The sequence below is a fragment of the Neocloeon triangulifer genome, unplaced genomic scaffold, assembly GCF_031216515.1.
Source record: "Neocloeon triangulifer isolate White Clay Creek 2 clone unplaced genomic scaffold, ASM3121651v1 ptg000002l, whole genome shotgun sequence".
NCBI classification, from domain to species: domain Eukaryota; kingdom Metazoa; phylum Arthropoda; class Insecta; order Ephemeroptera; family Baetidae; genus Neocloeon; species Neocloeon triangulifer.
Window position 1 is genome coordinate 736,837 of NW_026775545.1, and position 19,718 is coordinate 756,554.

The window sequence follows — 19,718 nt, forward strand, 5'->3', positions numbered from 1 at the left end:
ATTTAAATTATTTACCGACTTACTTTTGCACTTGTTAATTTGAAGCGTGTAGATTGAATATTACTACAAATTAAAAATAAATTATTAAAATTAAAAGTCAACGCATTCATTCCTAAAGAGCGTTATACTTAAACTTTTGACCTTTTATTTATAGGAAACTAAATGTTCATTAATAGATCAAGCTGATAGCCTGGATTCCTTGACATTTTGAGGAATACTGTTTAATTTTCATGACATATCCTAGATAATATGTTAAGTCAAAGGGATGTGTAGGCGAATCGATTAATATGACGTTTCCCATAAATATTAATTTCACCAGAGGCAATTTGCTGGAAATTCACGGTGAAATTAGAAACCAATTAACTGTAAATACAGCGTGTTTGCGAAGCTCTTGATGTGTTATACCAACTGATGTGGAGTTTAACCTGCCGGTGAAATCACAGTCTCTCGAGTAGACCCGAAAATACGATCGATTTGCACTCACCGCGTGTGGGGATGGAAACGAGGTGCATCGCCTCGTAAAATCATCTGCCTTTTACGACGGAGCTCTTTCGCCCCTGCTTAAGAACGGGGGGCGAAAAATAGATTTACGGGTCTTTCTGCTCGCGCTTTGTTGGTGAAATTTGGTCGTTGATAAAGTTGCTGATGATTTCGCCAAAGTTGGCGCGCTTTTTCCGCTCGCCGTCGAATTGACAGCAGTCGCGCGAGAGCATTCATTGTTCACCCTTTGCTTTGAAAAGAAAACACGCAGAACTATATATATGAGTTTTGCTTTTTCTCGCCTCTTGAGACAATAAGCACGCGCCCAAGTTGCCCGACGCTTTATTTGCCAGCCGTGTTTTTCGAGGGCAGAGATTTGGCGCCGGGAATGAAAGAAAGGTCAAAGCGGAAAGCAGAAATCGCACTCGATGAGCTCGACTCTTGAAAATACGTACAATAGCAACAATAGCTCTGTTTGTATTGAATTGGAGAAAATACGACAATATTTTTGAAATCTCTTTTTATAGAAGTTTTATCAGAAAACTTGCAATCATTTTATTTATCTTGAATCAAACCTTTTAATGCCAATCTAGAAAATGTTTTATAGCTTTAAAACATTCAAAATTCAAGTGATGATCAAAATTTTACCAAAAATAATCTAATAAACAAAAGTAATAATTTTGTGTCTGCTCAATTTAAAAGGAACAAATTTCAATTTGCTTTAAATTGGTCCATCAAAGGCCGACAATTCCCAACCTGCTATTAATGAGCAGTTTTGAGCGCGTGTGGCCAACTCTCTCTCTCTCTCTGATAAAAACATTTTTCGTCAATAGCGGCCAGATTCAAACTTGATGGTGTGTTCGGCGCAAAACAAATTCATTTGGTCGGCATGTTTACTTTGCGGGCTAAATTATTCAGCGTGAGCGTGATACACAGGCCGAGAGCGAAAGCACGCCGACCGATATTGAATTACGACGGCGGAAACCAGAAACCGGGCAAATGGATTTCCTGAAAGCCTCTCCTCATTAGAGATTGGTCCCTAGAAAATTTAGCTGGCGACAAATGAAAGCAATGAACGACGAAAAGATCTAGGCTTTTTTGCTGCCGCCGACGCACTTAGGACGGGAGGGACGAGGAGGGAAAAAAAAGAGGGATTTCGGCTGCACGTCACGAGTGCGCTCTTCCAACGACAATCAAATCTCAGACGAAAAATGACCGCACCTGAGGGCACAAATCTCTCCCGAGGACAAAAACTTCCGCATTTGTGACCTGTTTGCGGAATGACCCTTAAACTTCTTATAAAAAGTTCTTAAGTGCAAACACAAGAATTTTAAATGTATCCATAATTAATTTCAATTTCAATTTATTTATTTATTTAGTTAGTTATTTCTTGTATTTGACGTTTTGGATTTGTAATTTCAAAATTTAGCAATGAAATCTGCAAATAGAAATTTAAAACAGTTTTAAATAAAGGTTTTTGTATCTTCAGTTTTCTTTCTTACAAATATTTGAAACAATAAAATGTTTTATATTAAATGGGATTTCGGAAAAACAGTTAAATTTTTAGTAAAATTCATAATTTTGAAAACAAAGGCAACAGGCAAGTGATCAATCAATCTTTCATCAATAACAAGAAACTTTTTAATCTTTATCATATTCCTAACTTTTTAATCTCAATAAAAGCTATTTATTGACCAACTATAAATCCGATCAAGCTACTTTGAAAGTTGTCGCAACTTTGCAACACACACATAATCGGATGGGCTTTGTTTGCCTGTCGGAGAGAAGCAGCTTCCCGTGCACAATAACGAGCCTAATGACAGCGCGTGCCGCATCAAATTCACTACACACATAATAAGCTGAACAAAGCTCGCAAATTAATGCGCTGCGGCGTGAGGGCGACGATGAGGAAGACTGCAATTAAAATTGCTTTCTGCCAATTACCAGCAAACTTCTATTTTCGGCCGTGCTCTTATAAACTTGTTGATGACTTTGCCGCACGACGCTTCGCACCGTCGCGCCGTTTATTAACTCTTTATATAGCAACAACAAGTTTGAAGGAAGCGCTTCTCCACCGGAAAATAAATGTGTGTATTTTCCGTTTGTATGCCATATGACGCTCTTGGCAAGCAATCAGAGTATATGCAACCTGCTCAGCTTCGCTGCTCTACAGGAAGTATTCTGGTAAAACCTGTTATATTCTGTGTTGTTTTCTTTCATTGCACAACTGCTCGTTTTTTAGTTTAAAAAAAAATAACAAAAATTTTCTTATGCTACCTAAAAAATATTAAATTATAAAATAACATTTTCGTTCTAATTTCACTTTATTAGTTATATTAAAATAATAGAAACGAACATCATTTTTTGTAGATTTAATTTTAAACGGCATCTGAGATGGCTTTGATGCATTCCGTATTTTTTTAGAGTCAGCCTAGTCCTTGTGAATTCGATTCAGTGAGCAAAATATATCTTCTAAAAAAACAAGCCGCTTTAGTTTCCCGCTGCAGGACTACACAGAGCTCTGCTGAACCGTGTCCTTAATGTGCGCTTTACTCTCTCTCTCTCTCTCTCTCTCTCTCTCTCTCTCTCTCTCTCTCTCTCTCTCTCTCTCTCTCTCTCTCTCTCTCTCTCTCTCTCTCTCCATCCTTGATTCACGGTGTCCGCTCCTTTTGTATGCAAAACCGCAGGACCTTTTCTTGCCTTTCACTCAACTGCTGTTGTCAGCAAGAATCGGCGGCGCGCAACTTTCGAAAAAGTCCGTGCCGGTGATTCTGATTTTGTCATGCAGAAATTCGCCACGGTATCAATTGGGGCATCGCTAATTACCGCAGTGTGGATTTTTTTGCCGAGGAGAACACGAAAGAGTTTGACAGACGCCGAGCCGAGCCTTTGTTAGGCACCGCAGAGAGAAAGAGGCTCTCGTGCTTGTTAGTAATGTATAAGTCCGTGAGAAGGGCTTGTTACATCTCGAGCACGTGTGTCACCCCGCCCTATAGACCGACCGAGAGAGCGGCACAATCCTTCCCCGGCAGACGGCATGCAATTAGCAGCGAAATTCCTCCGTGCGCTCCGGGACACGTTTATTAAGCGGCGTATTTTACAAGGCGAAGCTCCGACGCGCACCAAATTGCCACACAAGAAAGATGCATTTTTAATCTTGAAGATGTTACAAAAAATAAGAATTTTCAATCAAAATTTTTGTCTCGCCGTTGGGAAAAAACATATTTAAAAAAAAAAAAAAATTTTCAAGGAATATTAAAATTGTTTAAGGTTCGTGAAACAATTTGATCCCTTGAACATAATTCTGCACTTCAAAACCTAAAAATCTCCCTCAAAATTAGTTAGGACGCTCAATCCACTGCAAATCCACTGCTTGATTAATTAATTATACTGTTGTTTTTATTTTTAAAACAGCCTGAAAATCTTTTGGCGTTTAGTGATATCACTTGAAACGTTTGAGAACCTTTTTTGTTCCTTCAATAGTACAAAATTGATAGTTATTGCCTAAAACTTTAAACATGGTGATTTTAAGACATTTTTTAAAGAATTATTTCTAGATTAAAATTATCTTAAGGATAAAGGTACTTGGGTGCATGGCAACAACATCAATTTCCAGCCTCACTCACGGCAGATTACGCTTTGGGAAAAGTTGCCTCATTTTTCACATTAGTTACCTCCGGAGTAGCAAAGAAGCGCGGATTACGAGCTGCAGCAATCGCCGTTTTCCCTCCAAAGAATGCAAGAAAGAAAAGCTCCCCGAGAAGAAATTTTCTTCTTTGAATAATGTTGGCAGCGAGGAGCGCCCAGGGATGCAAAGTGAAAAGGAATAAGGAGATTTTCCCTGAGGGAGAAGCGAGGCGCTGCCTTGGTGCTTCAGAGCGAGAGCCAGGCTTAATTAAATACGGCCAAAGTACACAAACAAACACAGGCAAAGCGACGATGAGGCAGAGGACAGAGAAAGCCTTTCCGTCAACCAATCTCGCACACTTGCTAAAATGTCACGCGCGTACATATAATAGCGACGTGGGCGATACCCAATTGATTTCCTAACAATATATATTGTGAATTAATATATTTTATGCAACATGCAATTCAAGCAAACGTTTAAAAATTAATATATTATTTCTCATGTTTAGGGTTTCGTTTTGTAATTTAATAATCTTCAGCAGAAGAAGAAAATAGAAAGGTTTTGAAAGAATTAAAAAAAGATAGCTTTAGTGTGAGGAATTTGTCATGTTGTAAACACGGAATTTGAGCCTTAGAGTCAAAATTACACTTCGTGGCACTAGCAATTATCAAATTTTATTTTATTTTAAATCTCTCCTTGATTTTTATAGTAAGCCTTTCTGTTCTCAATAAAAATTTAAAAAAAATTATTTGGTACATATGAGTAATTAAAAAAATTAATTATTCCAAATTTATACTTGGAAAAATTGAAAGAATCTCATATAAAATACTAAGCAGTGCATGAAATACTCCAACCTCTTCTTCTTTCTGCATGAACTGATGTTGGTCTTTGGTCTTTGCACACAAAATCTCCAACACAGAGCAGGAAAATTCTAGTGAAAATTCCTCTGCACCGACATTTCTGCTCTCGGCTCGTGTATATTACGCGTCCTGCTGCATATCCTGTGTGTTATTGCGAGCGAGAAACAAGTTCACTAACCCTCTTTGCTCTTCACCCACCAAGCAGCCACCCACACCTACACATCCACTACCCGGGAGGGCAAAGCCGAGAGAGAGAGACCCTCGTCACCGACACACATACACGCCGAGTTAGTTGTTGTGATGAGAGCACAGCAGCACATATGTATATAAATAAAACTGCGCGCCTATGCTAATCAGCGCCAACCGCAGGTCGAGTCTCATTCACAATCTGTTCCAATTAAACTTGCACCAGCACCGAGTGCAAATTTTAATTCCAAGTGCTGCAGTTTCCAACTCGTTATATAAGCTCAGATCACTACGTGAAATTACACGGGAAGGCAGCTCTTTTAATTTTGCTCGTGAACTTTTTCATTCAAGAGAGAACGTGATGATTAATGGATGGCGGCAGATCGATCTGTCATTAAAAAACGGAACTGGGAGAAGACAATCTAGGACATGTCTTGCATGAAATTAAAGTGGATGGTAGCGACTGAAATATTCTTTATTTTCAACTTAAATTACATCATCTTAATCTATTTTACAGAAAATATTAGACAAAATAAGGCTTGACTATGTCAAATTTGTTAAGTAGGGTTTTAATTTAAAATATTAGATCAAATTACTTAAATTTTTTACTGATTTTAAATAAATTTTATTATTGCTTAAATCTCCAAGAAACAAAAAGTCTAACTTTTCTAATTAATTAAAAATTCAATCAAAAAAACTTGCTCAATACTTTTGTAATATCCCCGTGGCCATCTGCTTTAAGCTCTCGCGCACATACTGAAAATTTCATTCGCATCTCGGGGCGAAAAGTCAAGACGGATCGTCGCCAATAATGAAAGAGCTGGCGGTGGCGGCGCCTCATTTTTCCCACGCGTACGAGCGTCGACGTGCCTCGACTCGCAATTCGCGGCCAAATTGATTCAAAGCCACTTCATATCTCTCCCGAAATAACTCCATTTTCGACTCGGCGCGTGGAAACGAAGATGAAATCTGTGGGAAGGCGTGTTTTATCGAAGGTGTCGGCAGTCGTGAGACACACTCATTTTTCGGCAGGGGTAATTGGGTTTCGCCTTCTCGCCGCTGTTTCGCTAAATTTCCAGCAGCCACTGCGGGGCGAGATTGGAAGAGATAAATCTCGGCGCATCCACAACCTAAAAGCGACAGCCGCGCTGATTCCAAATGTCGTGTGTGTCCTTTCGACTGGGAAGCTGGCGAAAGAGCACTTCTTTTAGCGGACTAATGATACCTTTTTTCGTTCGAGCAAATGGGAAATGGGAATGGACTCTCTTTGGAAATTGCGGACCACACTATGAGAAAGTACATAATCCTTTTTCCTATGAGCAAATAAATAGGAGATTAATCATAAATGTTAAAATGTGACACACTAAATAAGATGAAAATTTTGGTTCGGACCAAAATTTGTGAAAAAAGGTAGAAATTTTTATTTTTTGCCTTATTATAATTTGTCATTATGGGCTCAGGCTGATTAAAATTGATTTCTTTTACAAAGATTTTATTATATAAATGAATACCTTAAGAAATGTGATTTATTTTTAATAAAACTTTCGAACGACAGTGTTTTGAAGATGTTCGAGTGATCTTTTAATAGTACATTTAAAAGTATTAACTATTTATTTATTTATTAAAATAATTTGAAAAAAGGAAATATTAAAATTTAATGAAAACATTTATAACTGTAGAATAATTTTCTAAATAAAACACTCTAGCTGAAGTTATACAAATTTGAAAGTTTTCTCAAAGACAATTTATTTTCAAGAATTTTTATCTGAATTAAATTCATTTCCCTGAGATGCAAGTTAAACTGAGCCTTTTAACAGAGCCTTGTCCTCAATTTGCTCTCGACTGCTGATATTTTTTTTTGTCCGCGCAAGAAAGACTTTGAGCATCACTAAAAAGAGATGTTGTAAAGGATCTGAACGCTAAAAGAAGCCCCTTGAGAATTTATTTTCACAACTTCTAGTGCAGAAATGATGAATGGGGAAGTGTTGGCAAGTTTCCTTGCAAGTTTGTGTATAGCGCTCCTCCCCCGCGAGTAAAATGGCATATTGCACCCTCGATTTCACGCATGAATCAATCGTCATTTAATTCAACTTACTTAGTGATTACGAAAGTAGGTCTTGCACGACCAGTCGAGAAAGTTTGCGCGGCCATTAAATTGTAAAAGGGTCGCTCGCGCCCAACCCTTTTCGGGCAAGAATTAAAGCGAGGGTTGCTCTTTCCGCCGAACAAGCCAAGTGAATAAAAAGCCTCGCGCGAGTGTATCGTCGTGCAAAAATTGTGCGTCTCTCTCGCGCTGGCTGTGCGGATATTTTCACGCTCGACGGCGTCGCGCGTCGGCCTCATTGACTAACCCGCGTGTGATTTGGAAATCCGCAGCTGCCACCAACAGCAACCCGGGCCTGCCAGTGAACCACCCGAGGGGCCGTAATACGAGAAGCATTCCGAATTAGATGATAATGTGCACGGCGGGCGAAACCTCGCGACCAGAAAATAAGCGTCATTCCCTTTCCAGCAAAACGGAAATCGTGAAAAGGCGAGCAAAATTAGTTTTGAGAAAATATAATGATATTAGATAAAGTTTTATGATAATTAATTATTTGTTTGAAGAAGTTGACACTCGAGGAGATGATCATGGAAATGAAGAGATCGGGCTTTTTCTCGTTGCAGAAAAATTGATTTTATTCAAAAATTCTTAGCCACATGTTTTTGAATAAAAAACAATTTCTCTTCAGTCTTCATTTTTATTATTAATTATGATTTTATAAACTATTTAATGCTTTTAAAAGACTTTGTAAATATAAATAAATTTAAGTTTTTGATTCTTTTATTAATTTTTTAATAATTGAAAGTATTTTTAAGCATCAAATGCCAATTTTTATTTAGTTTTTCTATTTAAACAACTTTTTCTTAAATTTGCGTCTATATTTTAAGGAATAAAGAAACTTTACTTCACTTTATTTTATGGTAAAGCATACAAAGCGTGGCTTGATTACATGGTATGGCTGCAATTAAGACCTACCGAGATTCCTCACTTGGCGGTTTTCCGGCCACTTTGTTTAAGCAAGACAGTTTCCGCCCCCGTGCAGAAGCCCACAGAAAAGCTTTTTAATTAAATCGCGCCGGTCGGAAAATTCTCAAGTCCGCGCGCGATTCACTCACTCTCTCGTCTTTTTAAGCCGGTGTCAAAGCTGTGCTCATTTCACCTGCTGCGATGCAATTCAGACCACCTAACGCCATAATCCCCCTTTTAATTAAAAATCGCGGACCCGAAAAAGCGGTGCTCCCCTGCGATTCGTTCCAATTATTTTGTTTTTCCGGAGTCCGCGCTTTGCTTTTGAGTTTGGCCGGAACAAAGGGGCGCGGGAAGCACAAAGAAAAAAGACGATCGGTGCTCGGAATAATATGGCGCTGCTTTCGACAGCGCCGAGAGACCACTTAAAAGGAGGACAAGCGAAAGGCTGTTTGTCAAATTGAGCTTTGAAAACGCTCAAAGAACAAGTGAGGAGACGAATTGGAGAAGCAAATTTAGGCTTTCGTCTATCAGCTCAAGACAAAAAGGACGATTTTCTTTAGAAGTTGATTTTTGCTATATTAAAGTTTGTGTCGACTGCTTTTTATGATTTTTATTGACATAAAAAACTTTCCTTTGCAAGGATGATTATTATTATAATTTGTGATATTTACCTTAGTGACTAAAGCCAATAACATTCTGACTTTACAAAGGACGATCTGTTCATTTGAATTATTCCAAAATATTCAAATTAGAATAATTAAAAATAATTTCGGGAATAATATTTATTATTTTTAGGGTATGTAGAGATTATTAAGTGATTTCAATGTCTATAGTTCATTAATTTTTACTGAAAAATGGATATGATTAAGTTTCATCATTTGAACGCCAAAAATTTTTGATAATTAGGCTTATTTTTTAATTTCTTTTGATCAAGGGAAATTTATGGTTTTACTTAAATTATATAAAAAAGTATAAAGTTATTTAATATTTTCTATTAATATTTCTCTTCTTGTTTATCTTAAAACGTTTATCGTTTTTCATTTTGGACGGAAACGGTGCGGAAGGTAACGTGCAAAATGACTTTTGGCTCTACCTTGTCAGTGTGGCAGAGATTTCCACCTGGTCGGCCACTTAAAGCTCACGGGGGATGATCGACTCTGCCTCGAGTGACGAGGCGGATCGATTTATTTCTCCCTTGTCTGTCAAGCGCGGCGAAAACCGTCAAGTTGCCTTGTGTGACCTCTTTCTGAATTTCCTCCCCAAATCACAGCATGCTAAGTCACGTGTGAGCATTATTTTTTTTCTCCGATATTATTATTTCCGCACTTTATCTCGCGGCTCCAGAGGTCTTTGGTCGGCTTTAAGGTGACGTCACGACCGAGACCCTTCGGCTCATTTTTCTCCGCAATTTATTCCACCGCTCCCGCGCTATTCACTCTCTGCCAACGCTCCGCAGCGCATGAATTATGCACTGACGCTCACCAAGGGTAATCAGCAAGAGCACCGCACACCGAGGAGCAGTGAACATGACACACCGTGCACCGATTTGTGGACAGCTCACTCACATTCACTCTGTCATTTTAAAGTTGTTGTTAATGAACTGGAATTGTGATCGTTTTAATTTTAAATTAAAAAAAAAACTAGAGGAGTTAAAGTGATTTACTTAACGCCGGAGAATATGAATAACATTTTTAGAAAGAAAATGAAGGAGCCATTTTTTTTTTAAATTTATATTTGTTACTCTAAGTCTAAAAGCAAATTCATTGACTCCATTTTGATCTAAAAACAATTTTCTTAGAATTATTTTACTGTTTATTTGTCCATGAAGATGCAGAGAATTGAAATCTTGTTCATTTTTATTTAAAATTAAAAAAACTTATCAGTTAATAACTCAATTACTCTAGTTTTATTTTCGGGGAAGTTGAAATAAATTTTTTAGAAAAAAAAAATATAAAGGAGCAGACATATTTTTTAAATGAAATATTTAATAAAAAGCCTTGAACCCATTTTGATCTAAAAATAACTATATTCTCGGAGTTATGCAGAGAATTAATTAATTTCAATTTTGGAAAATTTGCTTCACCCTTTAAAAACTGACAAAATTCAACAGTTTTCTGTTAATTAAAAAAAAAATCATCAATCAACGCGTAACTACCAAACAAGCTCTGCAAATTTATTGGCCAATTATCGAGGAGTGTAGGTGTGAAAACCACCTAGCCGATCAAGAAGAAAGTCATTTTCCACCGCTCAATCTCCCGCCCACTCTTGAGCCAAACCGCCGAACAGTAATTACAAAACTGTCAACTGCCTGCGGCGGTGGTCGGCCTGCGAGCGATAAAAGTTGACACGGAGCGAGAGAACTGAGAAAGAACAGCGCACTTAACTAAACCCATCAAAGTGCTGCATTTGCCGCGGAAAACCGCCCTGAATGTAAACAGCCGGTTAAACGGCTGCAAAAGGCAAATTACAAAGGCCGTTGTGGATTAATTAGAAGCTCCATACAGGAATTCGTGCCCATATTAAAGTGGAACGCGAGCTCTGGATAAAGAGCAGTAAAATTAAGTTTTAAGCTCTCATCTCTGACTCCTTGTTAATGGTCAAAAGAGTTTTAAACTGCATATAAAGTAAACTTGAAATTAAAATATAATAAATGTTTCTGAAATTAGATTTTTTTGCATGAAAAATTTTAACCGGGTGAGCCTTGTTGGAGGGAAAAAATAAAAATTATAATAATGGACAACTAACCTCAAAGGCAACCTTCTGGCACTTTAAAAACCAATTTGTATCTTTTTCACCTTTTTAAACAGTTTTAATTAGTCATTGTTTATATTGAATATCTTTTATAAGTTTAGGCGTGGAGTGCGTTTTTCTTCCCTTCGATGAAATGTGATCCCAATAACCACCCTAAACTTCCACAAGGAGATACAAAATATTTTTTTATTATAAAAGTTTGACCTTACAAAATAGGGTATGGTGCCTTCTGCAACACCAATAAAAGGCGTCAGGCGGACAGAAAACAAATGAAGATTTCGTTTACAGTGAAAAACAACAAACAAAGGTTCTTTTTGAGTGAAGAATAATTGTATTAATTTACTTGCAGAGACAGAACGATTAAAAGATATAATTGAAGAACTCGGGTTTTTCCTTGTTGTAAAAAATGTTAAAAAAATTTCAATTTGCTGATTTTTGTATCATTTTGCTCGTGAAATAGGGTCACAGACCATGGCCGAAACCAGTGGAACAGTTTTGATTTTGAATTAAAAAAATTATTTTAAATGAGGAAAAAGCCCCGAGTATTCACTTCAATGATCAACTCCTCGAGTGAAAATTTCTTCAAGCGTTATTAAGATCCCCATTTTTATAATAATAAACTGATTGTGTGTGATCTTTCAGTTTTTTCCTCTTTTAATTACGAGTTAAATTTTTGAAAATATGAAACTTTAGGTATTTCGCCAAAACATCAAGGAAACATGAAATTATCCCATCTGAAGCCTTTGAGCAGAGCTTGCAAAATTTGATTAAGTAGTTGGTATTCTGCATGAAATTCAGTGCGGGCTCTCGAGCGATGAAATTTTCAGTGGTGGCGCGTGGGCTCTTTACTTGGGCCGGTCGGCAGCCGCACCACTGAGGTTTCCTTTGGCCCCCACGGTCTCCATTCAGCGCCGCGCTGTTTTATTAATTACGATGACAAAGTGCCGGCGCAAATTTATCGGCCAACTTTGTACTTCTCTTCGCCACTTCTTGCGCAATTTATCGTGGCGAACGGAATATAATATTGTCGTTTGACAAAAATCGTTCTTCCGATTCAGATTCAAGTGCTCTTTTGATGAAATATGAATAAGTCAACGTGTTTGTGGAGTTTTCGTTTCAGAAAGCACCGTATACGCCGGTGCGTGTGTTTGTTGAGGAAGTTTCCTCAGAGAAGAGCTGACAGACGAATTGAATTTCATTAAGCTCTCTTTGAGCGGCTGTAAAAACTTCTTTTCGATGGAGTTCATTTTGCGCAGTACGCCGGAAAGTCGGTTTTGACTCTAATTGGGGGAAAACTGTTCCTTTTAGATATTCAGAGCTTTCCTTTGAAGTCACAAACTAACAAAGTTGAGTTTATAGTAGGTTTAAAATCAATATTTTAGTTCATCAAAGTAGACAAGAGCGGTTAATATTTTAATATCATTATGTTAATTTTCATGCTGAAGATAATTTCATTATAAAAAAGCTGGAATTTTGTTTCTTGATATTTTATTGAACAGCCTATATCATGATAAACTTAGCCTAGGGTGTTTTTATTGATGCCCTAATTGGAAGAAAATAATTAAATTTCGCGTTTTAAATTATAAATTGACTGGGCCCGTGAAATCAAAATTGTTTTTATGGTTTTCAAGCATTTGATTAAGCAGTCCGATCAACGCACATTCGGCGCTCCTATCTGCTCATTCGGCAATTTAAAAGTTCGGCGTTGGAATTTCTCTGCACTTTTGCCCGCTCAATTTTGAAGCAGAGAAACGCATTCCTGGGCAGCCTCGGCAGGCAGAAGCGCGAGAGGGGCCGATATGGGACACGGCGAGAGTTTAATAAAATCAGATTCGCGGTTTTCCCTACCTTGAGGTCACGGCGATAGTCCCTGGTCCGTTTGGGGTCCTCGGCAGGTCGGCGAAATCCTCCGTCGGCTCAAATTCGGCGAGATACGGGCCGTCGATGCACTTTCGTTTTCACTGCCGCTGCACAAATACACATTTTCCCCTCCTCCCTGCTGCGGCTGCTGCTGTTTGGTGCTCCAAGACGAGATCCAACAAGTCAGGACGAGGATCAGAGACGTAAGCGTCGCGTGAGGCAGGCGGAAAAATAATAGAAGGAGGGGAAAGAAAGTGTGCAGTGTTTGGATGACAAAGGTCGCTTCTCGGTGCCTCGGCGGCCCGTTTCTCGCCGAATTTGAGCTGGCGGAGGATTTCGCCGACCTGCCGAAGACCCCAAACGGACCAGGGACTTATCGCCCCCAAGGTAAGCACATGTGACCCCTCTCGCGCTTCTGCCTGCCAAGGCTGCCTAGGACTGCGCGTTTCTATGCATCAAAATTGAGCGGGCCAACATGGCAAAAGTGCAGAGAATGCCCAACGCCGAATTTATTCAATCGCCGATTAAGCAGATATGATACGAGTGCGGAATGTGTAGTTTGGACTGCTTAACGACTCCTTATTGATAAAATTGGGCCCGAAATTTTTCAACCGCGATTTTTTTATGGATGCACGGCCACACTAGAAGATGATTCCATGAAATAAAATACAGGGTCCATGGGATTAATCTCAAGATTTGATTTTTTGAAATTTAACATTGCGTCTTATGGGAATTTTTTTAAAGTTTTCCCAATTTAAAAAAAAATCAACTTGAAATTTTTTGCTCAAAATTTTACAATTTACATTTGAAATACTCCTGATCAAAACAACAAGATAAAATTTGGGTGTTCATGGGCATAAAAATTAATCATATCCTAATAACATTACTCTTATGTAAAAATTTTGGTCTCTAGAGCCTCCTTAATTTAATTAAGGATGACTATGATTTTTTTCTCACATTGAATTAAAATTGAATTAGGTTCGGACTTGTGTTGTAGGGCAAGAGAAGTATATAGAGAACTGCATTTTTAATTAAATCTGTTAATTTAGTAAATTGGGTTGGCTTATACAAATTCTCTTCAAAATTTCGACTCTTTTTGTAATGAATTCCTGTCAATTCCAGAAATTCGCTTATGTATTAATATATACATTCAAAATCAAATACACCTCATTTACATAATAAACTGATTTGCATAGCTTTCTATAATATTGACTGAGGTAATCTTATAAATTTTCGGTATAATTTGAAAAAATTGCACCGACAAAAACTATATTATGTGGAATTAAACAGCTCTTCTTTTTAAATGGAATTTGTCAAAAATTTTATAGCAGAGAAATATTAAAAAAAAAGATTCCATAAATCTGTTTTAAAAAAATTTGAAAAATGATCCAAATTTTTGAAAAAAAAACAAAACAATTTAAATAGATAACTTTTAACTATTCCAATTCATAATAATGTATTCCAGTCATGAAAAGCTCTACTATTATGTTTCGTTATATTCTTTTTCTTCTTCCAATAAGGGTTTGTCATTCGGGTGACTGGAGATGAAAAATGTGCTGAAATTGCGTGTGCTTTTGGCGTGTCCTCAGGCTAGATGATCGTACCGAGGGTGGCATGAAGCTCAGCGTGTCGGCATTCCAGGCGTCATGCTCGGCTAGCGCTCAGAAGATCCTGCACCACCACGCGCCCTCATATGGGTCCACCTCGAGCACCGCGGCCGCCGTCCTCCAACCAGCCCCCATCCAGCACTCGACCCCGCCGCACCTCGCCAAGCGCCCCAACCCCACCGTCAAGGTCAGTGCGATTTTTTTTTACTTTTTTTTACACCTTCCGCAACAAGTTGGAAAGAGAGAGTCGTGCCGATCTCTCCGTCCTTGAGACGGAAGCTTTTATAATATTCGATTCACGACCGCCGAAATGTCACGATCCGTCTTATTTCTGACTCGAGAGTAAGCGAGTCACCTTGAGAGGAAGCACGAAAGGCTGAGAGCCGAGCTTAAACATTTGGCTTTCGGAGGCAAGAATAGGGCAAACGTTCACAAAATCGACCTCCTGGGGCAAAAGCAAATAATAAACAACTTTGGCTATTTGGAGCGTCGTAGGAAATGGTGTTTGTACAAAAAGGGCGAATGTTTGGATTTATTTTTTGCAAGGATCTAAAACAATGACGTCCAATATTGATTTCTCGGAAAAATGTTTGATTGGATTTCACTGTCTTAAAATTTAAAATTAAAACGTGTTTGAGAAGGAAACTGATTCTTATTATAATCGCAATTTACAATTTACAGTAAAATAAGGGTTTTATCACCTTTTTATCATCTTTTACCTTAATTGTAGATTTATTTATAATTATAAAACCATCAAAATCCTTTAGAAATGGATGCAATTCCAATTTCAATTAATTATTTTCTGATCCACATCATATTTAACAAATTTTTACATAAATGTAAAATTAAAAATTATTATAATTTTCTTATTTTTTAATATATTTTTTTCACTATACATTAATATAAAAATAAATTATTAAAAGTAACAAAAAAACCATCAAATATTAAAATTGTATCATTATATTTTATCAATTAACACTACAAATTAAATTATTTTAAATTTGATTTTGGTTTTTTAATATTTAAAAATTGTAATGCATACTTATTTCTCAAAAATATTGTTCTACACCAGTCATTAAAGAGAGTTTTTTTTTTGCATATTTGACCAGTACAACTGGTCAATAATTCTACTTTCAATGCTTTAGTGTCAAGAAGGAGCTTTGCAATGCAAGAATTTTTTATTGAAATGTAAACTTTTCAAGCCAGTTACATTATTTTTAGTTAATTTAGTTAAAATAATTTTTAATTGAAATACAATCCATAGATCAAGCTTAAACCACTAAGTTGAAGCTTTTTTTTAGTTTATAAAAATACGTTGAGAATCCTAAAAATATATGTTATATTCTCGACATACAACTTGAACTTTCACAACAACAAAGCGCAATGATAGGAAATTTTCATGTTGGAAAAAACTTAAAAAGAAGGGTTCTGTTTTAAAACGAGTGACTTTGCATAGATTGTTTTTGCCACTCATAAAAATGATACAGAATTAAAAATAATTATCAGCTGTTTTTATATATATAAAATCGCAATGAAATCACAAGAAATATAAATTTTGCTTTTTCCTCATCCTAAAATAAAAAATGCAATTTCCAGAGATTTTCCACCCCAGTGATTCGGGAGATGCAAATTTCCGCGCTCGCACTCCATTCGTCTTCAGTCAATAAAACACGCCGAGGCATTATTGCGAAATTTCGTTGTTATTTCCGTGCGAGCGATCGCGAGAGAGTCGTCGGGCGGATTCCGATTTTTTGTTCTTCCTGCATAAAACTCCTTCAAGGCAGAATCTCCACTTTTTCTTTGGCCCCAAGTTTGCGGCAACTAGCAGGTTTTCGCCTGACGGAGCATTTTTAAGACAAGGGCCCGTCTCGTGTTTTATATACCGCGCCGCCCACTTTCCTGCTTCCTCTTCGTCAAGGTGAACACACACATGTATATAAACCAAAGGAAAAAAGTTTGTCGCTGTTTGTGTGTTTGCCCGCGATTAGCCGGCGATATTATTCGATCCCTCGCCTGCGGAAGGAGAAAAACTCATTTGAAAGTATATAGACGGGGCCAAAGTTAACTGCATTATTTCCACCGGGAGCGGCCGGACGCGAATGGCAAAGTAGGAAAAAGAGTTGCTAACCGACCGCTCGACCGGACAAAACTTGCTGAATGGCGCTGATTGATTGCTTCGGGTAATTGGATTGCGCCACCAGCTGACCTCTGGGGTTGTTTTAAAAACTGCCAGAGATTGTGTTCAATATGCGTGCTCTTTTGTCCGCTAATTAAACTCATTCATCCCTCAGTTGTTATAAGCTGCAAAAATTGCATATATTTTCGATCGTAAAAGTCTGATTGAGTGAATAATGAACGTTGTCGATTGAATTTTGCAAAACCTAGATAGGATTGACTTGAACAAAACGTGGCCATGTTAGAAAGTACTGATGTATTACTTAGAATTATAATTCTTTGGTCCTAAAGAAGAAAATTAAAATGTGTAGTTTGTAAATTTTTATTCTATTTCTTTTAAACATTGTTTTTAATATTATATTATTAAATTATATAAGTTTATAAATCGTTTATTATTTTTTATTTTTTTGCAATAAGTGTTATTTGTTTTCATACACATATTTTAATGTTTACAAACGTTAAATTTTTGTATACAAATTACATAATATGAACCTTTTTATGACATAATTATAAAATCGATTGTAAATATTTTGAATAAATTGTACACTTGCCAAATGCATTATAAATAATTAAAATCTTGAAATATGTGATGATTCAGAATTGGTTTTTATGCTTCATTTATAGATTTCAGAAGAGGAAATTAAGTTTAATGTTGATTTAATTGAACTAGTCAATTCTTGAACCGCGAAAATTATGATAATTTTTTAGATTTAAGAATTGAAGGACTGAAAATTAGAAATTGGTATTCATGGTTCAGTTAATATTATTATAGAATTATAGGTTACAACTATTAATAAAAGTTTTTGCGAATCAGAAAATAGATGTAATTTAATATGCTTAATTAAAATATTCAATTTAATCCCGTTAGAGAATTAAATAAAGTTTATTTTTCTTTTTTTTTTAAGATTAAAACGCATTATCCTGGAGATATTGAAATTTTTCAGATAATGAAGTCATTGAAATTTTAAACATTACATATTTCAAATCGTAAACGTTAAAAATAAATGAATAAAAAAAAAATTCTTTATTCTCGAAGCGGACTTTTCGAACTCGGGTGTTATTCAAAAGGGCTCTTTGTAAGTAGCATTATATTTTGACCGTCTTGTAGTGCCGTGATGAGATCAGTGTCTCGTCGCGGACCGAATCTGCTTAGCGGTGTTTCCTCGAGGGCTCTTGCTTTGATACTCTGCATCACGGCCTGGGAATTCTGCAAACTCTCCCTTGCAAAATTCGTCCGTCCCGTCGACGAGACGGAAAGACAAAGTCTTTTGCTTGCTTCCGTGCTAGCTGCTGACGCGGATGACATTGAGAGTCGAACGGCAAACACGGGCAAAAAGCAATCATTCTCTTGTCGCTTCGATCGCGGCTTGTTCAAATGATGTGTACGCGCGGAATCGCTGCTTTTAGCAAATTTCGCAGCCAAGACAAACAGTGAGAGACGACGTCGATCGAGCGTAAATTATCTCTGCTCGGAAAATTGTGTGTGATTCGCCCCCGCTGTAAATTAAATTTCGATCAATCTTGCGCTCGTCAACCCTGTGCGCTGCTAATAGTCTAATGCGTGCAAATATTGCCCCGTCATGCAAAACAAACTCGACGCTGATTGACGGCGCCGTTGCATGTTGAAAGAAACGACAGACAGTTTCTTTTTTCGTCATGAAGTGAGGAAAGGAAATTTCCAGTGGTGTGGATTAAATTTCAAACAATAATGTTAAAAGTGATGAAAGTAAATTACGTTTCTTGTCAGTGGAATAAAGACATATTATTTTTATTAATTCTAGTCCAGCGAGTAAAGATTGCAGACAAATGAGGTTTGTAAGGTTTTATATGTTATTTACCAGGATTGATGCCCACGTTTCTAACTTTTTTCATGTGAGAGAAAGATACTGAGAAGCCTTTAGAAAATATTTATATTTTCTAAAGGCTGTTAAATTTAATATTAAATTTAAAAGATATTTCAGAAATGCTTTTATTTCATTAAATAAATATAAAAAATCCTTTTATTATAATCATTTGTTTCAATTTTGAATTATCTATAACTGATCAAAATTAAAATTTAGCATCAATTCTTGATTAAAATAAGATTTTTTCACAAGGAAATCTTTTCTATAATTCGTTAATCTCAATCCGCATTATATTTTTATGTCGTTGCAAAAAATATCTAGGAAACGGAAAATATATTTAGAATAAACTCTTTTTTTATCGTACGTAAAGAGTTTTTAAAGTGAACTAAAGATTATATTATAATTAATAATTATTATGGTTTTATCGTGAACTCATTGAAGCACAATTTCGAAACTTTTTTTTAGCTTGAAAATTTCATATCTACTCAAAACAAGATTATTAATAGCCTTTTATTAATACTTAATTTTGAAATGTTGGCACAGAGTTCCAAGTTTTTAGTTTTAATTTTTTTAAACCGTGCAAGAAATATAGGAAAATCATGGGGCTGTTAAAAATAAAATTTATTTTTTCCAGTGATGATGCTTTTCAGCATTTGTTAAAATTTAATTGATCTAATTTTTCAGCACAATAAAGCTTTTCTTCACTTTCACATTAATTTAGCTATAATAAGTTTTTAATTATTATAAAAGCTCCAGGTTAAGCTCCGTTAATGAATTCAAAATCCTACAAACTATTGATTCTAAATTTCAATTATTATTAAAAATTCATCCGTAAATTGAGCGCTGTTTTTATGGAAACAAATTTTCCAGCCGAGTAAATGCCATTGATGAACTGTTTTTTTTTTTTTAATCACGTCAAACAAAGTCATCAAAAGCTGTGAGAGGAAATCGAAAGGATTAGTTGCTCGGAAAACTCGCAACCCAACTAATTTGTTTGACTCCTGTAATCAATACGCTAAAAGCACACATTTTATTTGCAAAGGGTCGCTTTTCAATTAGTTGGAAATACTGCGTATTACACGAAAGCCGACCCAACGTGTTTATTCGATAATCAAAGGGCGAGGAAACGCTTTTTGTTATTTGAAATCGATTTTCACTTGGATTTTATCGCCTCGACTGCCTCTTTTCTGCTGCAAAATTTATTTCCTACGAGTACTTTTTATTCTCTGCCCAGGGTGGAGCAGCTGCTCGCCAGATACAATCGCGAATAAAATTACAATGCCAAGAAATTGCATTTTCCTTCCTTAATCAAGT

The 19,718-nt window shown here is 36.6% G+C and overlaps 1 protein-coding gene across 1 annotated transcript in view; it reads left to right on the plus strand.

The window, feature by feature from the left end:
• Positions 1-19,718, plus strand: part of LOC132205324 (poly(ADP-ribose) glycohydrolase-like) — a 55,495-nt gene that overhangs the window by 4,382 nt on the left and 31,395 nt on the right. Inside the window, exon 2 of the mRNA XM_059634301.1 lies at positions 14,368-14,572. Coding sequence (XP_059490284.1) covers positions 14,393-14,572 — 180 coding nt within the window. The 5' untranslated portion in view covers positions 14,368-14,392. The remainder of the gene's footprint in view (positions 1-14,367; positions 14,573-19,718) is intronic.